The 15,059-nt window shown below is 36.0% G+C and overlaps 1 protein-coding gene across 5 annotated transcripts in view; it reads right to left on the bottom strand.

The window, feature by feature from the left end:
• Positions 1-1,251: 1,251 nt before the first annotated feature.
• The window catches only part of KCNT2 (potassium sodium-activated channel subfamily T member 2), a 116,770-nt gene continuing 102,962 nt past the window's right edge, over positions 1,252-15,059 (bottom strand). For 3 of the 5 annotated variants that reach the window (XM_042819339.1, XM_042819336.1, XM_042819340.1), the window contains 6 exons: positions 11,929-12,030; positions 10,566-10,649; positions 8,514-8,642; positions 7,129-7,429; positions 5,852-5,936; positions 1,252-4,728 (listed from right to left, as the gene is read on the bottom strand). In XM_042819339.1, coding sequence (XP_042675273.1) covers positions 4,617-4,728; positions 5,852-5,936; positions 7,129-7,429; positions 8,514-8,642; positions 10,566-10,649; positions 11,929-12,030 — 813 coding nt within the window. In that variant the 3' untranslated portion in view covers positions 1,252-4,616. Of the gene's footprint in view, positions 4,729-5,851; positions 5,937-7,128; positions 7,430-8,513; positions 8,643-10,565; positions 10,650-11,928; positions 12,031-15,059 lie in introns of those variants that run through there. The other 2 variants (XM_042819338.1, XM_042819341.1) reach the window with 2 other exon arrangements.

A 15,059-nucleotide genomic window follows, 5' to 3' on the forward strand; every position in this document is an offset into this window, starting at 1 on the left:
TGCTGTAGCTCCTATTCTTTGTTCCTTGATAGCTGATATTAAAAATACTTGAGTTAATGTCCTTGAGTATACTGTAGCTAATGGAAGTCTGAAAATTGAACAAGCTGACATAAATGTTATACACTTAACACTTCCTAGATTATCTTGTTGAGAAAATGCATTAAACAGTACCTTATTTTAAAGAAGATAGTATTCTTGTGGGATGGAAGGCCTCAGGTTATGTTGCTTTGCATTGTGGAGTTCACCTAAGTGGTGACAAAACTTCTGGGTAGACAAGACTCTCCTCAGGATACATTCTAATTCCTTTCAACATATTTTCTTTATTTTTTTGGTAGTTAGATAAGGAAGAGCAGATTAGGAGAAAGTCAGCTTTTCTTTTTGACAAGGAGAATGGCAATTGCTTTATGTTTCTCCATTGAGTATCTGACAGTTGTTAAGTCAGCCTCTAAGGAAAAGAAGGGAGTGAGAATAAATATCCCTCACTCTTTGTTTTTTTGATCTGAGGAGAAAAAAACTTCAGAGAAATTTATCCTACTTTACAGTGCTAGCAAGTATCCAAATTTTACATAATAAATTGAAAACTAGTTTGTAAAAACATCAAATTCTTGTTTTTTACTTTGTAGAGCAGAAGCATTTTCCTCATTAAGTTTCTTGAGTCTCTGGGAGTTCATACTTGTGTTCAACATCCGTTATTTGACAGCATCATCGCATCACTAGTATAGACAATAATGATTTTCTTGTATAGTTCATTAATATTTTTTGCAACCTCTAAAGATGATGATCAGCAAGGTCTTAGTGATCTTTCATAGTGTTCATTACTTCTCTGCTCTCCCTTTAATGTATGTTCTACATCAAGCAAAAGAAATAGAGGTAAGAAAGTTGAAGTGCAGTCCTTTAGACATATATTCAATGTATGTCTGTTTCCTAGTGCATCATATGAAGAATATGCATAATATTTTAAGCAGATATCTGCATTTATGCCTCTAGTTCGAAAATAGATTTCTAAATAATCTTGTGTACTTGATGTTATTATGTAGTACTGCTTGTTTTTATTAATTTGTTTTGGGATTGTAATGACTGATTTCCTTCAGATATCAAGTAGATTTCAGCTCATCAAAACCTCATACATCAGTGCTTCAAATTTACAAAATACTTGTTTTCAGCATTTACTGCCTAGAAACTACAGAATTGTGTTGTTTTGGGTGCATTTGCTGTTACTTAATTTTTCCTCCATAGCTGAAACCCAAAAACTATTTATTTTGCATTTTGTTGGTGCGGTAGTAAACAGATGTATAAGAAGTCTTCAGTAACTTAAATACTTTGAAGTACACAATTTGCTACAAAGGTAGGAAGCTATGGTTGAAGGAACTATATTGTAACAGTTTGACTTGGAAATTAAAATGAAAACTTCATTAACTCACACTATTACAGATTTTGAGAACTCAAGTTTTGTTAGTGCGTGTTCTGGAACTGGAGTGGAACAGTAAAGGAAACACAGTGTATTCCACGGTAATACCTATTGTGACTTTTTATTGTAGAATAAATAACATGTTTCGTCCCTTTGACTTCCAGGTTTCCTCGTAGTTGTTCAAGGAAGCGTTTGGTAAAGAGAGCATGTCTGGTTTGCTATTAATATGAGTTACAAAGAGAAGAAAAAAAGTACATACAGTTAAATACAGACTGAAATCTGCTGTTTTCTTTGATTGAGTGGGGAAAAGATGTTATTTGGCCATCTGGCTTCTGACAGTTGGTTCAGAATTTAGTCACTTGCTTTTGTAAATGATCGTAAGTTTAATCTCTGTATTCACTGAGTGAACTGTCATCAGACACAACTCTGTTCAAGTCTTCTGGACCCAATGACTCTGAAGCTTTGTCATCCCTCCTCTAGCATTGAGCATGGATATTACTTTTTCTCAACTTGATCTCCAGTCCAGCTGTATTATATTGCTGATAATCTTAGCAAGAAATATGTGAACACAAGATTGCCTGTAAAGTGATCCTCAAAGAACTGCCTTCATGGCCATCAAGGAATATGTGTGCTATCTCATTCAGTGTAATGTAGAGTACTCGGTATGGTTCTTGAAAGGCTTAAATCCCACTAGAATGGGGTCTGAAGATGTGCCTGGGGAAGCAAAGCTGTTCTGCTTCCAGCATGAAAGGTGGCACATCTTGAATTACGGGATAGAGCAGTGCATCATCAATGTGTTATTAGACTTGTCTCAAAAGAAGCTGCTAGCTTTTACCTTGCTCATCTTCCAGTAGAATTTGAAAAGAACCAAGCATTTATATTCAGAAAAATTATCTTTGCTTTATTTTAGACATGCTGCAAGTTGTCTCTACCTGTCTCTAGGGCTATTGAGCAATTAAAAATCCATCAAGTCTAGGAAATATCAAGTGACAATAGATGCTACTGTTCCACTGAGTTGGGTAGAAAAATGAATATGCCTAACTACTTATTTCTACTTGTTTATAGGATGGTAAATGCCAGGCATGGAGCCCTAACTATTCTTATGGCAGAGAGTCTTTAAATCTGTTGCGGTTACATCAGGCAATGTACAGATAATGTCTGGTTTGGATGACTCCGGGATATACTGTGTGAAAAGCAGAGTAGCTTGCTGGTTGTGGATACTAGGCATGTTTCTGAAATTCTGTTTGCCTACTTGAGGCTGTGTTAGAAAGACCTTCAGTATGAAACACAGAATTGTTCTAATATTTTGGAGTGAACATTTTATAAAACACTTCTCTTGCTTGGAAATATACAACTGGCATAGTCTTCTCTCTGAAGGTATTAAAAATAGAAGGCTATTCATTTTACAAACAATTATTTCTATGTGATAGTTTCTGTGATGCAATCTGGACAAGATTCTGTCTAAGAGATGGTATGAGCAATTGTTTCAATTGCTTTGAAACATCTGATTGCTTTGGTTTGCTCTAAGACCTCTAATTCCTTACAGTTTAGTTTTGGAAAAATTAAGAGGAAGAGAAGAAATAATAGCAGACCTTGTGTTATTCCTAACAGGAGTGTGATGTGATTTTTTACGTACTTGCAGTACTGATAAGCATACTTGCTTGTTCTTCAGGCAGCTTGGCATTTTATTTTTCAGAACAATATCAGCTATGCTTTTTTTCCAAATAATAAAAAAATGTTTTTAGACTGGATTTCTCTGTACACAGAGAACATCAAGGGAATTCAAAGAATTATCGGTTCTGCAACTTCAGTCCACATGTCAATTTTTTTGTAACAGTCCTGTATTGATTGTTGTAGCAGGATGGTTTGAACCTTAAGGACCTTCCTCCCCTTTCATGATCAATGGCAAAGCAAGAATGTTTTGAAGATTGTGTACAACTATGTTTACTTCTGTAAATTCTTGACCAAAACTTCTGGGATTCTTGTATATGTAGACTGGAGATTCTGTAGCAGCTTCAGATGCTTCATACACTGTAGATGCTTTCTTGCGTATTGAATGCCAAACCCTTCAAATCCATTTCATGTAGTGCTCCATTCATTTTGTGGAATAGATTACAAGCTTTTCTCATTTTCATTATGATATGTAGTTTCATATGAACAAGTATCGTATTTGGGTAATATGAATGGGGTATGCTTGTAGTTTGAACAGTTGGGAGTTCTGGTATCGCCGTGGGAGTGGGAACAATCTGTGGTTTTAGTTGCTCCCTGGAGAGACACTTGCCTTTGGCATCATCCATTGAGTCTTCTTGCTACCAACTTGATTTAGTGGATGGCAACCCTCCTCATGGCAGGTAGATTGGAACTTGATGATAATTAAGTTCCATTTCAACCAAGCCATTCTGTGACTGAAAACTCATGTTAAATGATTCATTCTTCATCTGAGCTACAGCTGTTTGTAGCTTCACATATTCTTACCAGATTTTTGCAAATGTAAAGGACTGCTTTTATATAATTCCTTTAAAAGTTCTGCTTTGCTTGCTCTATGAATTGTTCCTTCTTGAAATGCCTCTGTGAGATTCTCTGAGCTTCTCTGAGCTAATTTTTCAGTAGATGTGCCTCAGGTCAATCTCTACAGCATGACTAAGCTGTGTCATCTGTAAACTCACAGAGCAAACATTCAAGTCCTAGAGGCCATAATGGGAGTAAAACAAGGCTGTTCAAATATAAATGGGTGACAAGTTAAGCTTGAAAATTATCTCAGAGGTTGTATTCTTGGCACAAACATCCTCTTTGATAACTTTAAATATTAACTTATTTTCTGCTACGCATACATGATCCCTTGATGGACATCAGATAATCTTTTATGATTTATGTCGGGAACTTATTTGCAGACATGCTGCCACCTTGATAGATATACTTAGAAGCTTCTAAGTGAAACATTTTGGAGTCTCTTCTTTAATCATTTCTTCATATTGGTTAAATCATAACAGTTTTCTGCTAAACTGAAGTTCAACTACAATGTTGAACAGGCTACAAGCTTGACAATCATGAGGAAACTCGTAAGAGTTTCTAGAGACCGTGTTTCTAAAATAAGTGACTTACCTACTGTCACTTTGTTTCCAAAAACTGAATAAAATGTACCACTTAGTTTTCAAAATGATTGGAGGAAACTATGTGTATAAAACTGTTAATTTTGTTGAATTGCATATCAAAGTTGTGTTTCCTCTCTGGTATCTTGTCCCACTGTATTGCAGAAGCTGTCTTTTCGGATGGATGCTGTGTTTGGAACATAAGCCAATGGATCAGGTCGGATCAAGTATCTACAAAAGAAATTACAATTCTCATTAAACAGACTTGGCACAAGCAAGGATTAGTAAACATACTATTATAATGTTGTTGGGAAGTTCTGAGGAAGAGTTAGACTTAATCCAGTTTCTGTTGGTTAACTTGGACAAGTTGGCAAGTCCACTCACATTAGATAGTAGTTTCACACTGTGTCTACCTAGGCATCATCTGTATGTACTAGAAACAGTTAAACCTTAATTTTGTCTGAGAGCCCATTTGACCTTTGGATGCATCAGCTGTTTTCCTGAGCATCCACTATGGTCACCGAACACAAAAGTTTGCCAATAACTCTCTGTATTTATGCATTTGCTTTATTCATTATGCTTTGAAGAAGGGGCAAAAGTAAATTGGAGTAAATTATAAAATTTTTGTGTGAAGGCTAGGGACACACTTCTAACTACGCTCAACAAATAAAAAGCATGATGTTGATACATTTGATATACGCCGATACACTCAAGATGAACCCCTCCTCTTGAGAAAGAACTACTTGAAATTCTAACTGCTGCAAATGCTGTGTTGAGTGCAGTTAAACTGTCTCAGCATTTACAGATTCCTTATATGGTAGTTCAAAGCTGAATATTATCTAATATGATTTTTAATTTCTCTGGAATTTGTGAGTAGGGGAATTTCTGCATTTAGGTCCTGCTATTTGTGTTCAAATAATCTTAAGCGCAAATATTGTATGAGATGTTTTTTTCTGCTGTATCATGGATTCAAAGACCACTGCAAAATCCCATTTGAAAGCACTGATTCAAAAGGTTGATCTTCCTGTTAAAACTGGGTAGCTTGATTATAAGCAAGGTTATTAATTCTGTGAAGATATCCAGTGAACTTGGTTAGTTTTTATACATATGCAGACCAAGATAAGAGAAAATGGAGTTAAGCAGATATCAAAAAATATGTATTTTACACCATCATACATAAAGAATTAAATACATGTTTATGTATACATATAAGTACCATTACATGTCTATTTAGATAGAAGTCTCCATCTTTTCCATCCATTTTTCAGGTGCATGGCAATGTGTCCCCATTGCCTGAGCAGAAATATGAGAGAAGAAACTTTACACTTCTTGTGACTTTTTTTCTTTAACTTACACTATATCATTCAGCTCTAATCTTGTATCTGGAGAAGGATTGATCAGGATGTAAGAAAGGTTGTTCTGATGATCATTCATTTCATCTAGAGGACAAAGATAAATGTACCAAATTAGGTTTAAAAACATATCATCAAAAGTATAATTTGTAACAACCTAATTTTGAAAGTTTATCTTTTTTGACTCAGAGTTGACAAATAAAATATATCAGGTGCCAAGGTAATACCAAATAGTTCTAACTATCTGATGTATCGACTTTTGAGTTTTCCACTCTCCAAACATGCTTTCTTTCTGAAATATATTCTTTTGCACTTCTTTCCAGTTACAGCAATTCTCAATACAACTCAGTTTTACTTCAACCAATGTGTTACATGGCTTATGTTAGCAAGTGGGAAGTAGCCAAGCTTAAATGCAGGCGTATGAAATTCTCATCCATTTCTAAATTTAGTTGATATGAAGTGTTTCCTTTTTTCACCTGTGCCAGTGGGTCAGAATGTGGAAGACAGAGAAAACACAATCGGTATTTCTTTTTTTGGAAAGTTTCGCTAAGTAAAGTCTCAGCCTAACTGTAGCTATCACTGACATTATCTTTTCTGTAGTTTACTTTGAACACTTTTCTTAGGGTGTCACAGTGAGACTAATAGGTCTAAAATGAATAAACATTTTGTACATACTTCTTCTTTTTAAGTGAAAATTAAATAATGCGGAATAGCCCAGTTCTAGTTTCAGTGCAATTCCTAAATCTTAGTAATGAACTGTTTGGAGTGTGTTCTGCAGGTTAAAAATGACTGTTTTCTACTATGTGCAACTTTCCTCTGTTCCTGTATCACATATTTTGCACCATTGTAAGTACTTCTGTCTAGAGAATAATTGACTCTGAATCCAGGTGCAATTACAAAGCTGAAGTGATCTTTTACCAGTGCAATTTAATTCTGTATAGTAAAACCAATTTTAACAATTATTACAGTACTAAGTATTTTAGCAAGTTATACAAATGCATTCACCAGTGCATTAGCACCATCATGCCCCTGTGAAACAGGTGACCAAACAAGTGTTATGCCTCAATTGGATTAAGTGAATTCACAGTTAATTGAATTTAGAATTGGAGGTCTCAGAGGTATGTTATCAGTGTAAAGAAAGCTGAAGGTGTAAAATTGGCTTTAGGATTATTCCCATACATGAAGATTTGTAAGTAACTGTGGTCACTTTAGTTCATGGCATCCATTAAGATGAGGCTTTTTTTCCATGATGCTAGTATTTTCATTAAGTATTGCGTACCGTATCCTGCTGGAGACAGGCCCAGATGTTTCATTCTGTTTTTCACAAGCTCAGCAAGTTCCTGTCTTTCTGACCTCCTGTAAAGGTTCATTCGCTGCTGGCTTATTCTCTCAGCTGTTTTACCAGAGTGTCTCGGTACTCTTCGGCTCAGCCGTCGAGCCCACTGCATGCTTTTTCGTCGTAACAAGGGGTGATCGGACTGATCACTAGATGTTGAGTTACGATGATTACTACGATAGTTAACCTGTTCCCTGGTGTCCTTAGTGTCTTCCCATTCTTCTACGTTGATAGAGATTTGAGACTTGAAAGGAAAGTGATAAGAGAATAAGGGCATTAAAGAGTAGAAGTGGAGTAAAATGTTTTCGGTGGTGTAGTTGAACATCCTATTTTTAGAAATTCAAGTTATGTAACTTGAAGCTATCTAAACTAATATATATATATATTCATATATATTTCACATATATATCATATATATTTCAAATTCATTAGGAAGTAATTCAACATCCACTGCACTGCTCTGAGTGCTCTCTTAAGATAAAAGGCAAAAGGCGCCTGTTACCAGTGTGATTCAGGGCACATTTTCCAAGTAAGGTACTCTGAAGTTTCTACCTTTGGGTTACAGTTATGCTGCTTTTTTAGCAAGACAGTTAAGGAAAAAAATGCATCATCACTGGAGACGTTCAAGTCCAGATTGGCTGGGGACCTGGGCATCCTCATCCGGTGAGTGGCAACCCTGCCCATGGCAGGGGCTTGGATTTGTGTAAACTTAAGGATCCTTCCACCTCAAGCTGTTCTTCTGGTTCTGTGACTGATTTTGATGTGTTAAGTATTGGTGGTTTATTGCTGTTTCCTTGTCCTTTTTTTTTTTTTATTAAAGCATAAAATAAAGATGACTTGAAAATGGTGGCTGCTCGCTTAATGGAATCCCTAAGAACAGAATGAGTTAATAATATGCTCAAAGTAAAGCAAACTTATCTGAAATGCTGCTGAGTTTCTAAATTTCTTTCTTTTCCCATTAGAATAAAATATGAAAGCAATATTCTGCTTATCAGTGTTGAAAATAATCTTAGAGGTTTCCTGCACTGGTCATACAGCTTATTGATAATGCTGTTAGTTGCCACTACATGCAAGGTCAGACTAGAGCTAACTCTCAGAGCCTGTCCTACCTGTGCTTGAGCTATTCCTTCAGTCAGCCACTTCTTTGTAGATGAGCAAAAGAATGAAAATCTGTATGTAGACTGGGCCGAGTGTTAATCTGACTGTATATGCATCAGCAGATGGTGACCTTCAGTGGGTTGGAATTAAGTGCATTTGCAGACATGGCATCCCCAATATTCTTTAAATAAGAGGTAACCAAATCCCAAGAGTATAGTAAACTGACATACTTCAGACGTTGTAAGCTTTTGGGATTCTGTCCTGTAGACTCCAATTGGAATGTCTCCTGTAGAAGAACAAAGTTTCTGATATAGTCTGGCATATGTCCTAATCCATAAATCCTCTTCTGTGATTTTCATCTGAACAAATAATAATAGGAAGAAAACTTAAACTCGTGAGGGTTTACTTCTTGTTCATCATACCACTCTTGAAAATTTTTTGGAACCAGGTGCTAGCTGGTAATGATCATATTGTAGCATTGTACCTTTCATCCACAATAAACCTGAAATTTCTAGAGTTTGTAGACCCTGTTCCCTTGCTCTCTATTTGGGAGACGCTGCAGTGCAAATGGTTCAGTCTGATGGAATGACCTGTCTTTATTTTGAAGTTGCTCAAAAATTTCCTTCACATGATGTTCATATATATGAGTAAAATGTAAAAGGATGAACTAAGTATTAGCAGTAGTAAGAAACCGGTGATAGACTGAAGAAAAATATTTTGAACACGTATTTTGAATGCATCCTGGTAACTGTGCTTTATGCTGCATGTGGAGTATTTGGGAGAAGGAAAGAAGGCAATATGATAAACGTTAATATGTAAGAATGAATTCTTAAATTCATTTCAAATAACTGACAGCTTACATAAGCTTTATTTCAAGTTGCACAAGTATCTTGTCAGAGATGCAGCTAATTGGCATTTACTGTAACTAAGTTAATGATTGACCTACAAATTCTGCAGTGGTTTTCTTTAAAACAAACTTTTTCCAATTAACGTTAATTAGAGCAATTAGAGCAAACTTCATTTTTGAGAGCAACAATCTATAATGCTTTATACTTCACTACAAAACAACTGGCAAATGACTCAACTTTGACTTGTATCTTTGCTACTGTTGTTGGTGGGTATGAGGGAAAATGAAGTTGAATAGAGTAACCCACTTATAATATTTTTAACTGCATGAGGATATTGACTTTTGAACTGCACTGAAATACACCAAATAACTTCAGTTTAGGTATGCGTATTGGTGCTTATTTATATAAAACTAAATTTTGTCCTTCATTACCTATGATTGGAAACAGTTGTAAAATAGCATTAGGAATAAATACTAGTCAGGATGTACTATACAGGAAGAGTTTCTTGTTTTTGATAAATATAGGTTGTTCTAAAAGTAGTACCTCCTACTTATTTCCACGGGAACTAAAATAGGTACAAAGAGCATAATAACATTATTTGATAGAGTAAATTCTCAGCTACAAAACACCATTTCTTCAATACAATCACAGCTATTAGCTATGCGTTTTCAGCAATAACGAGCAAGAGCCTATGTGCTGTGCTTGTAAAACTCAGCATGTCCAGAACGTGGTTTATGATTCGTGTTCACCACTGCTGAAATGAACCACTCACTGAGTTGACATACAATGTGATGTCTAGATTTTCAGCAAGCCTAAATGAAATTCAGTAGGTGCCATATTTTCACATGAAGGAATTCAGTGGCACACCTTTGCTTTAAATGCACTTCCATGTCAGGTGTCATTTTGTCTGACTGCCACTCTGTTGCCATCTGTTCCATAGTAACAAAATGTAATGGAATGTTGGTGGGAAGGTTCAACCTCTGCTGCCATACCACCAGTGTCTGCCTCTGACACCATGAGCAAAATAATAAATAGGAGATGTTAGTTCTGGAGCAGCCCTTGTGTTTGGTTAGTAAAATTGGTTACTGAACTGCTGTATACATCTATTAAAATAATAACAAACAAACTTACATTTTTCTTGCTATTTCCTGTGTTTCTTTATGCTTCAGAGTATGTATTTTGTTTTTTGTGATGGGGTGGATTGGTTAATTTGGTGGTGGTTCTATGCTTTTTTTTGAGTAACTTTAAACTATTCATGTTTTCTACCTAATTTCCTGCAGTTCTTTTCCCCCCTCCTGAAAAAGGAAACAGATGGCTTTTCTTGGTATTCAACAAAAACGAAACTCTTCTACAAAGATAGAGGTGTTTTGCAGACCATATGGAACATTTTCTGTTGCTTTGTAATAATAGTAAAGATACTTTTTTAGAACTTACTGAACAAAGAAACCCAGATCCTGGTGTTGTATCAAGTCCTAGGAGAAGTCTTGTGATAGAGATCATATAATCTTTCACAAATGACTGCAAGATTTTTAAAAGAAGACACAGAAAGACAAAAAAAAAAAAAGCTTCAATAAATAGATGAGCAGATAACCACATGCACCATATGTGAATTCCACAGAAACTGTACATCTGTGTTTAAAGTCAATATCTTTTAAGTATCTTTATAATTGTAGAAACAGTTATTTCTTTATGCATGCTGAATCTATTGATTTAAAAAAAAAATAAATAAATAAATTCTGCGTATGTCCATACAGGAGTCAAAGGCATGATGAGGTAGCTTGAAAACTAAGCTGTTTATCAATGGGAGTAACCTGTTAACATTTATTTGTTGTGAAACTTTAATGACTATCTTCTCTGCATATGAAAAGCTGTCATATGTCATGTGGAGGTGCAGTATAGAGTAGTGGGTAATACTAAGGTGAGGCTTCTATTATCTTAATTCGACCTGGAGTCATTTGTCTTCGCTGGTCCAGCTAATGATTAAGGTAAAATCTGCCTTACATCAGATCAGACTTGTTGCTTTAACAAAAGTGTTTTGGTAGAATGATAGAAATTAGAGAGGACTAACCAAACTAAATGTAGGAATGCATGCGAAGGAGACCAGGAATGGACATTACATATGCTGAAACCACAAATGTTTCATCTCCTTATCAACTGGACTGCTGGAATCAGAAAGCCATGTGTGCTCTCCTAACTGTGGTAGGTCTGTTCATTGCCACCTCTTGAGTGTAGAAGGGCAGCATTCAAAGCAGGCTGTCTTTCCTTAGAACATAACTTGCAACTGGCTCTTTGGCTTTAAAGTGTGATGGCTGCTCATCTGGAGGTCTAGTTAACAAGAGTAAGAGGAAAAGATAGGGTAATGTAATAAAAGCTTCTATCAGCAAGTGAAGGTTGCTGATAACTATTCATACAAATATTTCTATTGATTTTTGTGATTAGAGGCACTGTTTTGTTGAAATTGGCAATGAGTATTTGTTTTTTTCCAGTGTTAACAGTCTCTATAATCTGTATTCTATACAGTCTGTATCAAAACTATCCGTTTTTTCTGTGGAGAACTTCACAGTGTTACAATATTTAAAACAGAATATTCATGGACAGTTTTGGGTTGGTAACTGCAAGTAGTGCTGTCAGATAGAATGTGCTCTATGGTCTTTTACCTTTGATTGCTCCTGGCGTAACACCTACATTAATGGGTTAATGTAGGAAAACAGGGTAATCCAACAATTAAGTAGAAAAAATGGGTGGTAACATGGCATGACTATGTGAAATGAAGGCACGTGGTTGTTATTCACAGTACCTGGTACAGCAGTGTGTCCAACATACTGATGCTGAAAACCCTGCCAGCGGCGAAGGGCAGTCGAAACATAAATGCTAAATTAGATCCCTTCTCCCGTTCTTTCTGCATGGAAATTAAAAATAATGAAAAAAAAATTACTGCTTTTGGAGGGATTATAATACCAACTTAACGCTACTTTGAAAGAGAGCAAAAGTATAAAAATGGCTTTGTTCTTAAGATAGTTTCCAAAAATACGTAGCGTGTTTCAATACTTTAAGTTTTTCAGGTTGAAAATTTGTTAAATGCATGTGTTGTTTCAATCATTACATCTGTAATTTGACATTCTTCCAAATCATCTTAAACAAAGATTGAGGTGTTTCAACTGTTTTTCAAGCAAAGTTCTTTTTATTCGTGATCCAAACTTCTTGGTGTTGACAGTGGACTCTCAGGTTCAAAAAGTCTATTAGCAACATGAATTATGAACAGAGGAAACAGACCAGACAGATTAGGGTAGACATTTTTTGTTTTGATACTTCTGAGGAAGAGAGGCAGAAGAACATAGTTATTCGTTTTTCTGATGACAACTCATACATAAAGAAATCACAGCAATATGCTTCCTATTCCTTCAGTAATATGTGAGTAAACTACAGGTTGGAAATAATTTTTCCTATTTTAAGGAGAGATGACATCTCCAAACTGAAAGCTTGATACATCATAAAGAGCACGTTCTCAAAGTACAGAGAAGTCATGTTTTGGAATGGAGAGACACATTCATCACATACATACACCAATCTGTGCTTGGGGCTAACAGTCTCAGAGACAGCTTTGTAGGGTGGGTATGGGGATCCTGGTGGTCTCAAATTGAACATGGATTGACAATGAGCCCTTGCTGCAAAGGCAGCTAACAGAATCCTGGGTGTTAGGAGGAGTGTTGCCAGTAGGTCAAGGGAGGCGATATCTTCCCCTCTTCTCAGCACTGGTGAGGCCAAGTGTGGAATACAGTGTATAGTTCTGGGCTCCCGGGAACATGCAGGTCATGAATGTTCTGGAGAGTCAAGCTAGTTTTACTAAGATGATCAAGATATTGGAGCATAAGGAAAGGACTCAGACAAAACAATCCCAAGACAAAGTATGGGGAGATGTGGGTGGATTGGTTGATGCTGATTTCAGGCGTACAAATATTTGAAGGGAGGATGAAAAGATGGCAGAGATAAACATGATTCTGTGATAGGTTCTTTTCAGTGGTGCCCAGTATGAGGACAAGAGGAAATGGGCATAAACTGAAATACAAATGATTCTTTCTGAGCATATGGAAACATTTTATTGTTTTGGGTGACAAAGTAGCAAAACAGGTTGTAGAGTCCTTCCTTGGAGATGAACAAAAACTGTTGTCCTGGGCAACCTACTCCAGGTGACACTGTTTGAGCAAGGGCCATTTGCAAGAAAACTTGCAGAAGTTGCTTTCAAATCCAACCATGCTCTGATTCTGTGATATGCAAAGTATAAGTCTGTTCTAGCTAGAGCATCATCCAAATGTGTTTAGGTTCGATTGCAGCATGCTGTAACCTCTGTTTGTCATTGTTGGTTTCACCTGTTGATTCTTACTATTTTACATGAGCAGGGTTGAAAAGGATGTCAAGGAATAGAAGTAGTTTCTAGTTAAAAGTATTTAAAGTAACTCTTGCTGTCATTAATCCACTCTTTGTAAAATGTCACCTCTGTAAAGGGGGCCTAAAATTTTTTAAAAAGTATCTCAGTACTTGTTGGTTTTTATTATTATCATTTATTCTAAGTATTCTCTATATTCTGAACAAATGCTGTTGAGTTGTATTAGAAAACACCATTTTTAGGGCAAAAATGGTCTAGAACAAGCATCTTCAAACACAAGTGCAGACTACAGTGATGTCATTACAGTAGAAAGTTGTATACTTTTACTTCTGCTCAGCATTATATAAACTAATGAAACTCATTAAGTCATATCTCATTCCTAACCAGCTTGACACAGACACTTCTAACTTGCCTTGTCAAAGAGATCACATCTCCCACTAGCAGTTCAAAGGAACTTAAAATCCTCGAAGAGGAACTTAAAATCTTACAATTCAAAGTGGCACCAGTGACTGAAATTCTGACAAGCGCTTGTTAACTCACAAGCAGAATTCATACCAGGTGCTACCTGAATGATAGAAACTGGCCTCCAGATATCTGGCTGGGTTGAGATTACTGATTTGCTGCAGGTACTTATCCAGCTGGTAATGGGAGTACCAATGCCTGCTGCGTAGTGCAATCCAACAATCTCTGGGCTCCCACTGTGACCCACGCCATGTGAGCTGCTCTGCTAACTTTTAACATGTTAGCTACGTTCTGGCTGACTGGCTAAATAAGCTTTCCACAAACCAGCAGGTTATTCCCTAATTTGCAGGCAGGTCAAGACTACAGTTACAGGCCAATTGTTATAAATACACACACACACACACACTGTGAATTACTAATAAGCAGGCTTCTGTCTGTTCTTTTATATGCAGATATGTTTGTCCACCACAGTGCTTTTCTAGTTGTCAGTGTGTAAAGTGTTGTAGGTAACGTGTTCAACTTCACTTTCTTTCCCAAGAATCTATTTCCATATTATTCAGCTAAGGTTTATTTATCATACATTTCAATTAAAATAACTTATGTCCAGCCTGCTATTGCAGTTGTTGAGAGTCTATGTACAGCTTGCTACTCAGGTAAGCATACTAAAGCTAAATGGAAAAATTATCTTGTACTCCTTTGTTCTATACAGTCACACTCCTCTCTGTACTTTTATGTCACTAGGTCATAAAAAGAAAATATACCCTTACAAGTCTCCCTTGTATATGAAGTATAATTGACACAGCAATTACAGTCTAAGCCCATTAATCCCAACAGGCAACATTGTCCTGTCTATAAGAGATATTTAGAGGTGTTTGTGCAGAGAATATATTTTTTCATGAGTAACCTCCTTTTAAAAAAAAATAATAATAATAATAAAATAAAAAAAAATCCAGTAAAATATTTTCTTCTTTAAATTAAATACTCTTTAAAATGTGCTAGAATGTTATGTATCATTGTAGTTAGAATACTTCTGCATTGTAAGGGAAAGATTTTTTTTTTTTTTTTTTTTTTTTTTTTTTTTT

Source organism: Centrocercus urophasianus, unplaced genomic scaffold (assembly GCF_019232065.1).
Source record: "Centrocercus urophasianus isolate 14NV4802_14NV808 unplaced genomic scaffold, USGS_Curo_1.0 seq_18, whole genome shotgun sequence".
Classification (NCBI taxonomy): Eukaryota; Metazoa; Chordata; class Aves; order Galliformes; family Phasianidae; genus Centrocercus; species Centrocercus urophasianus.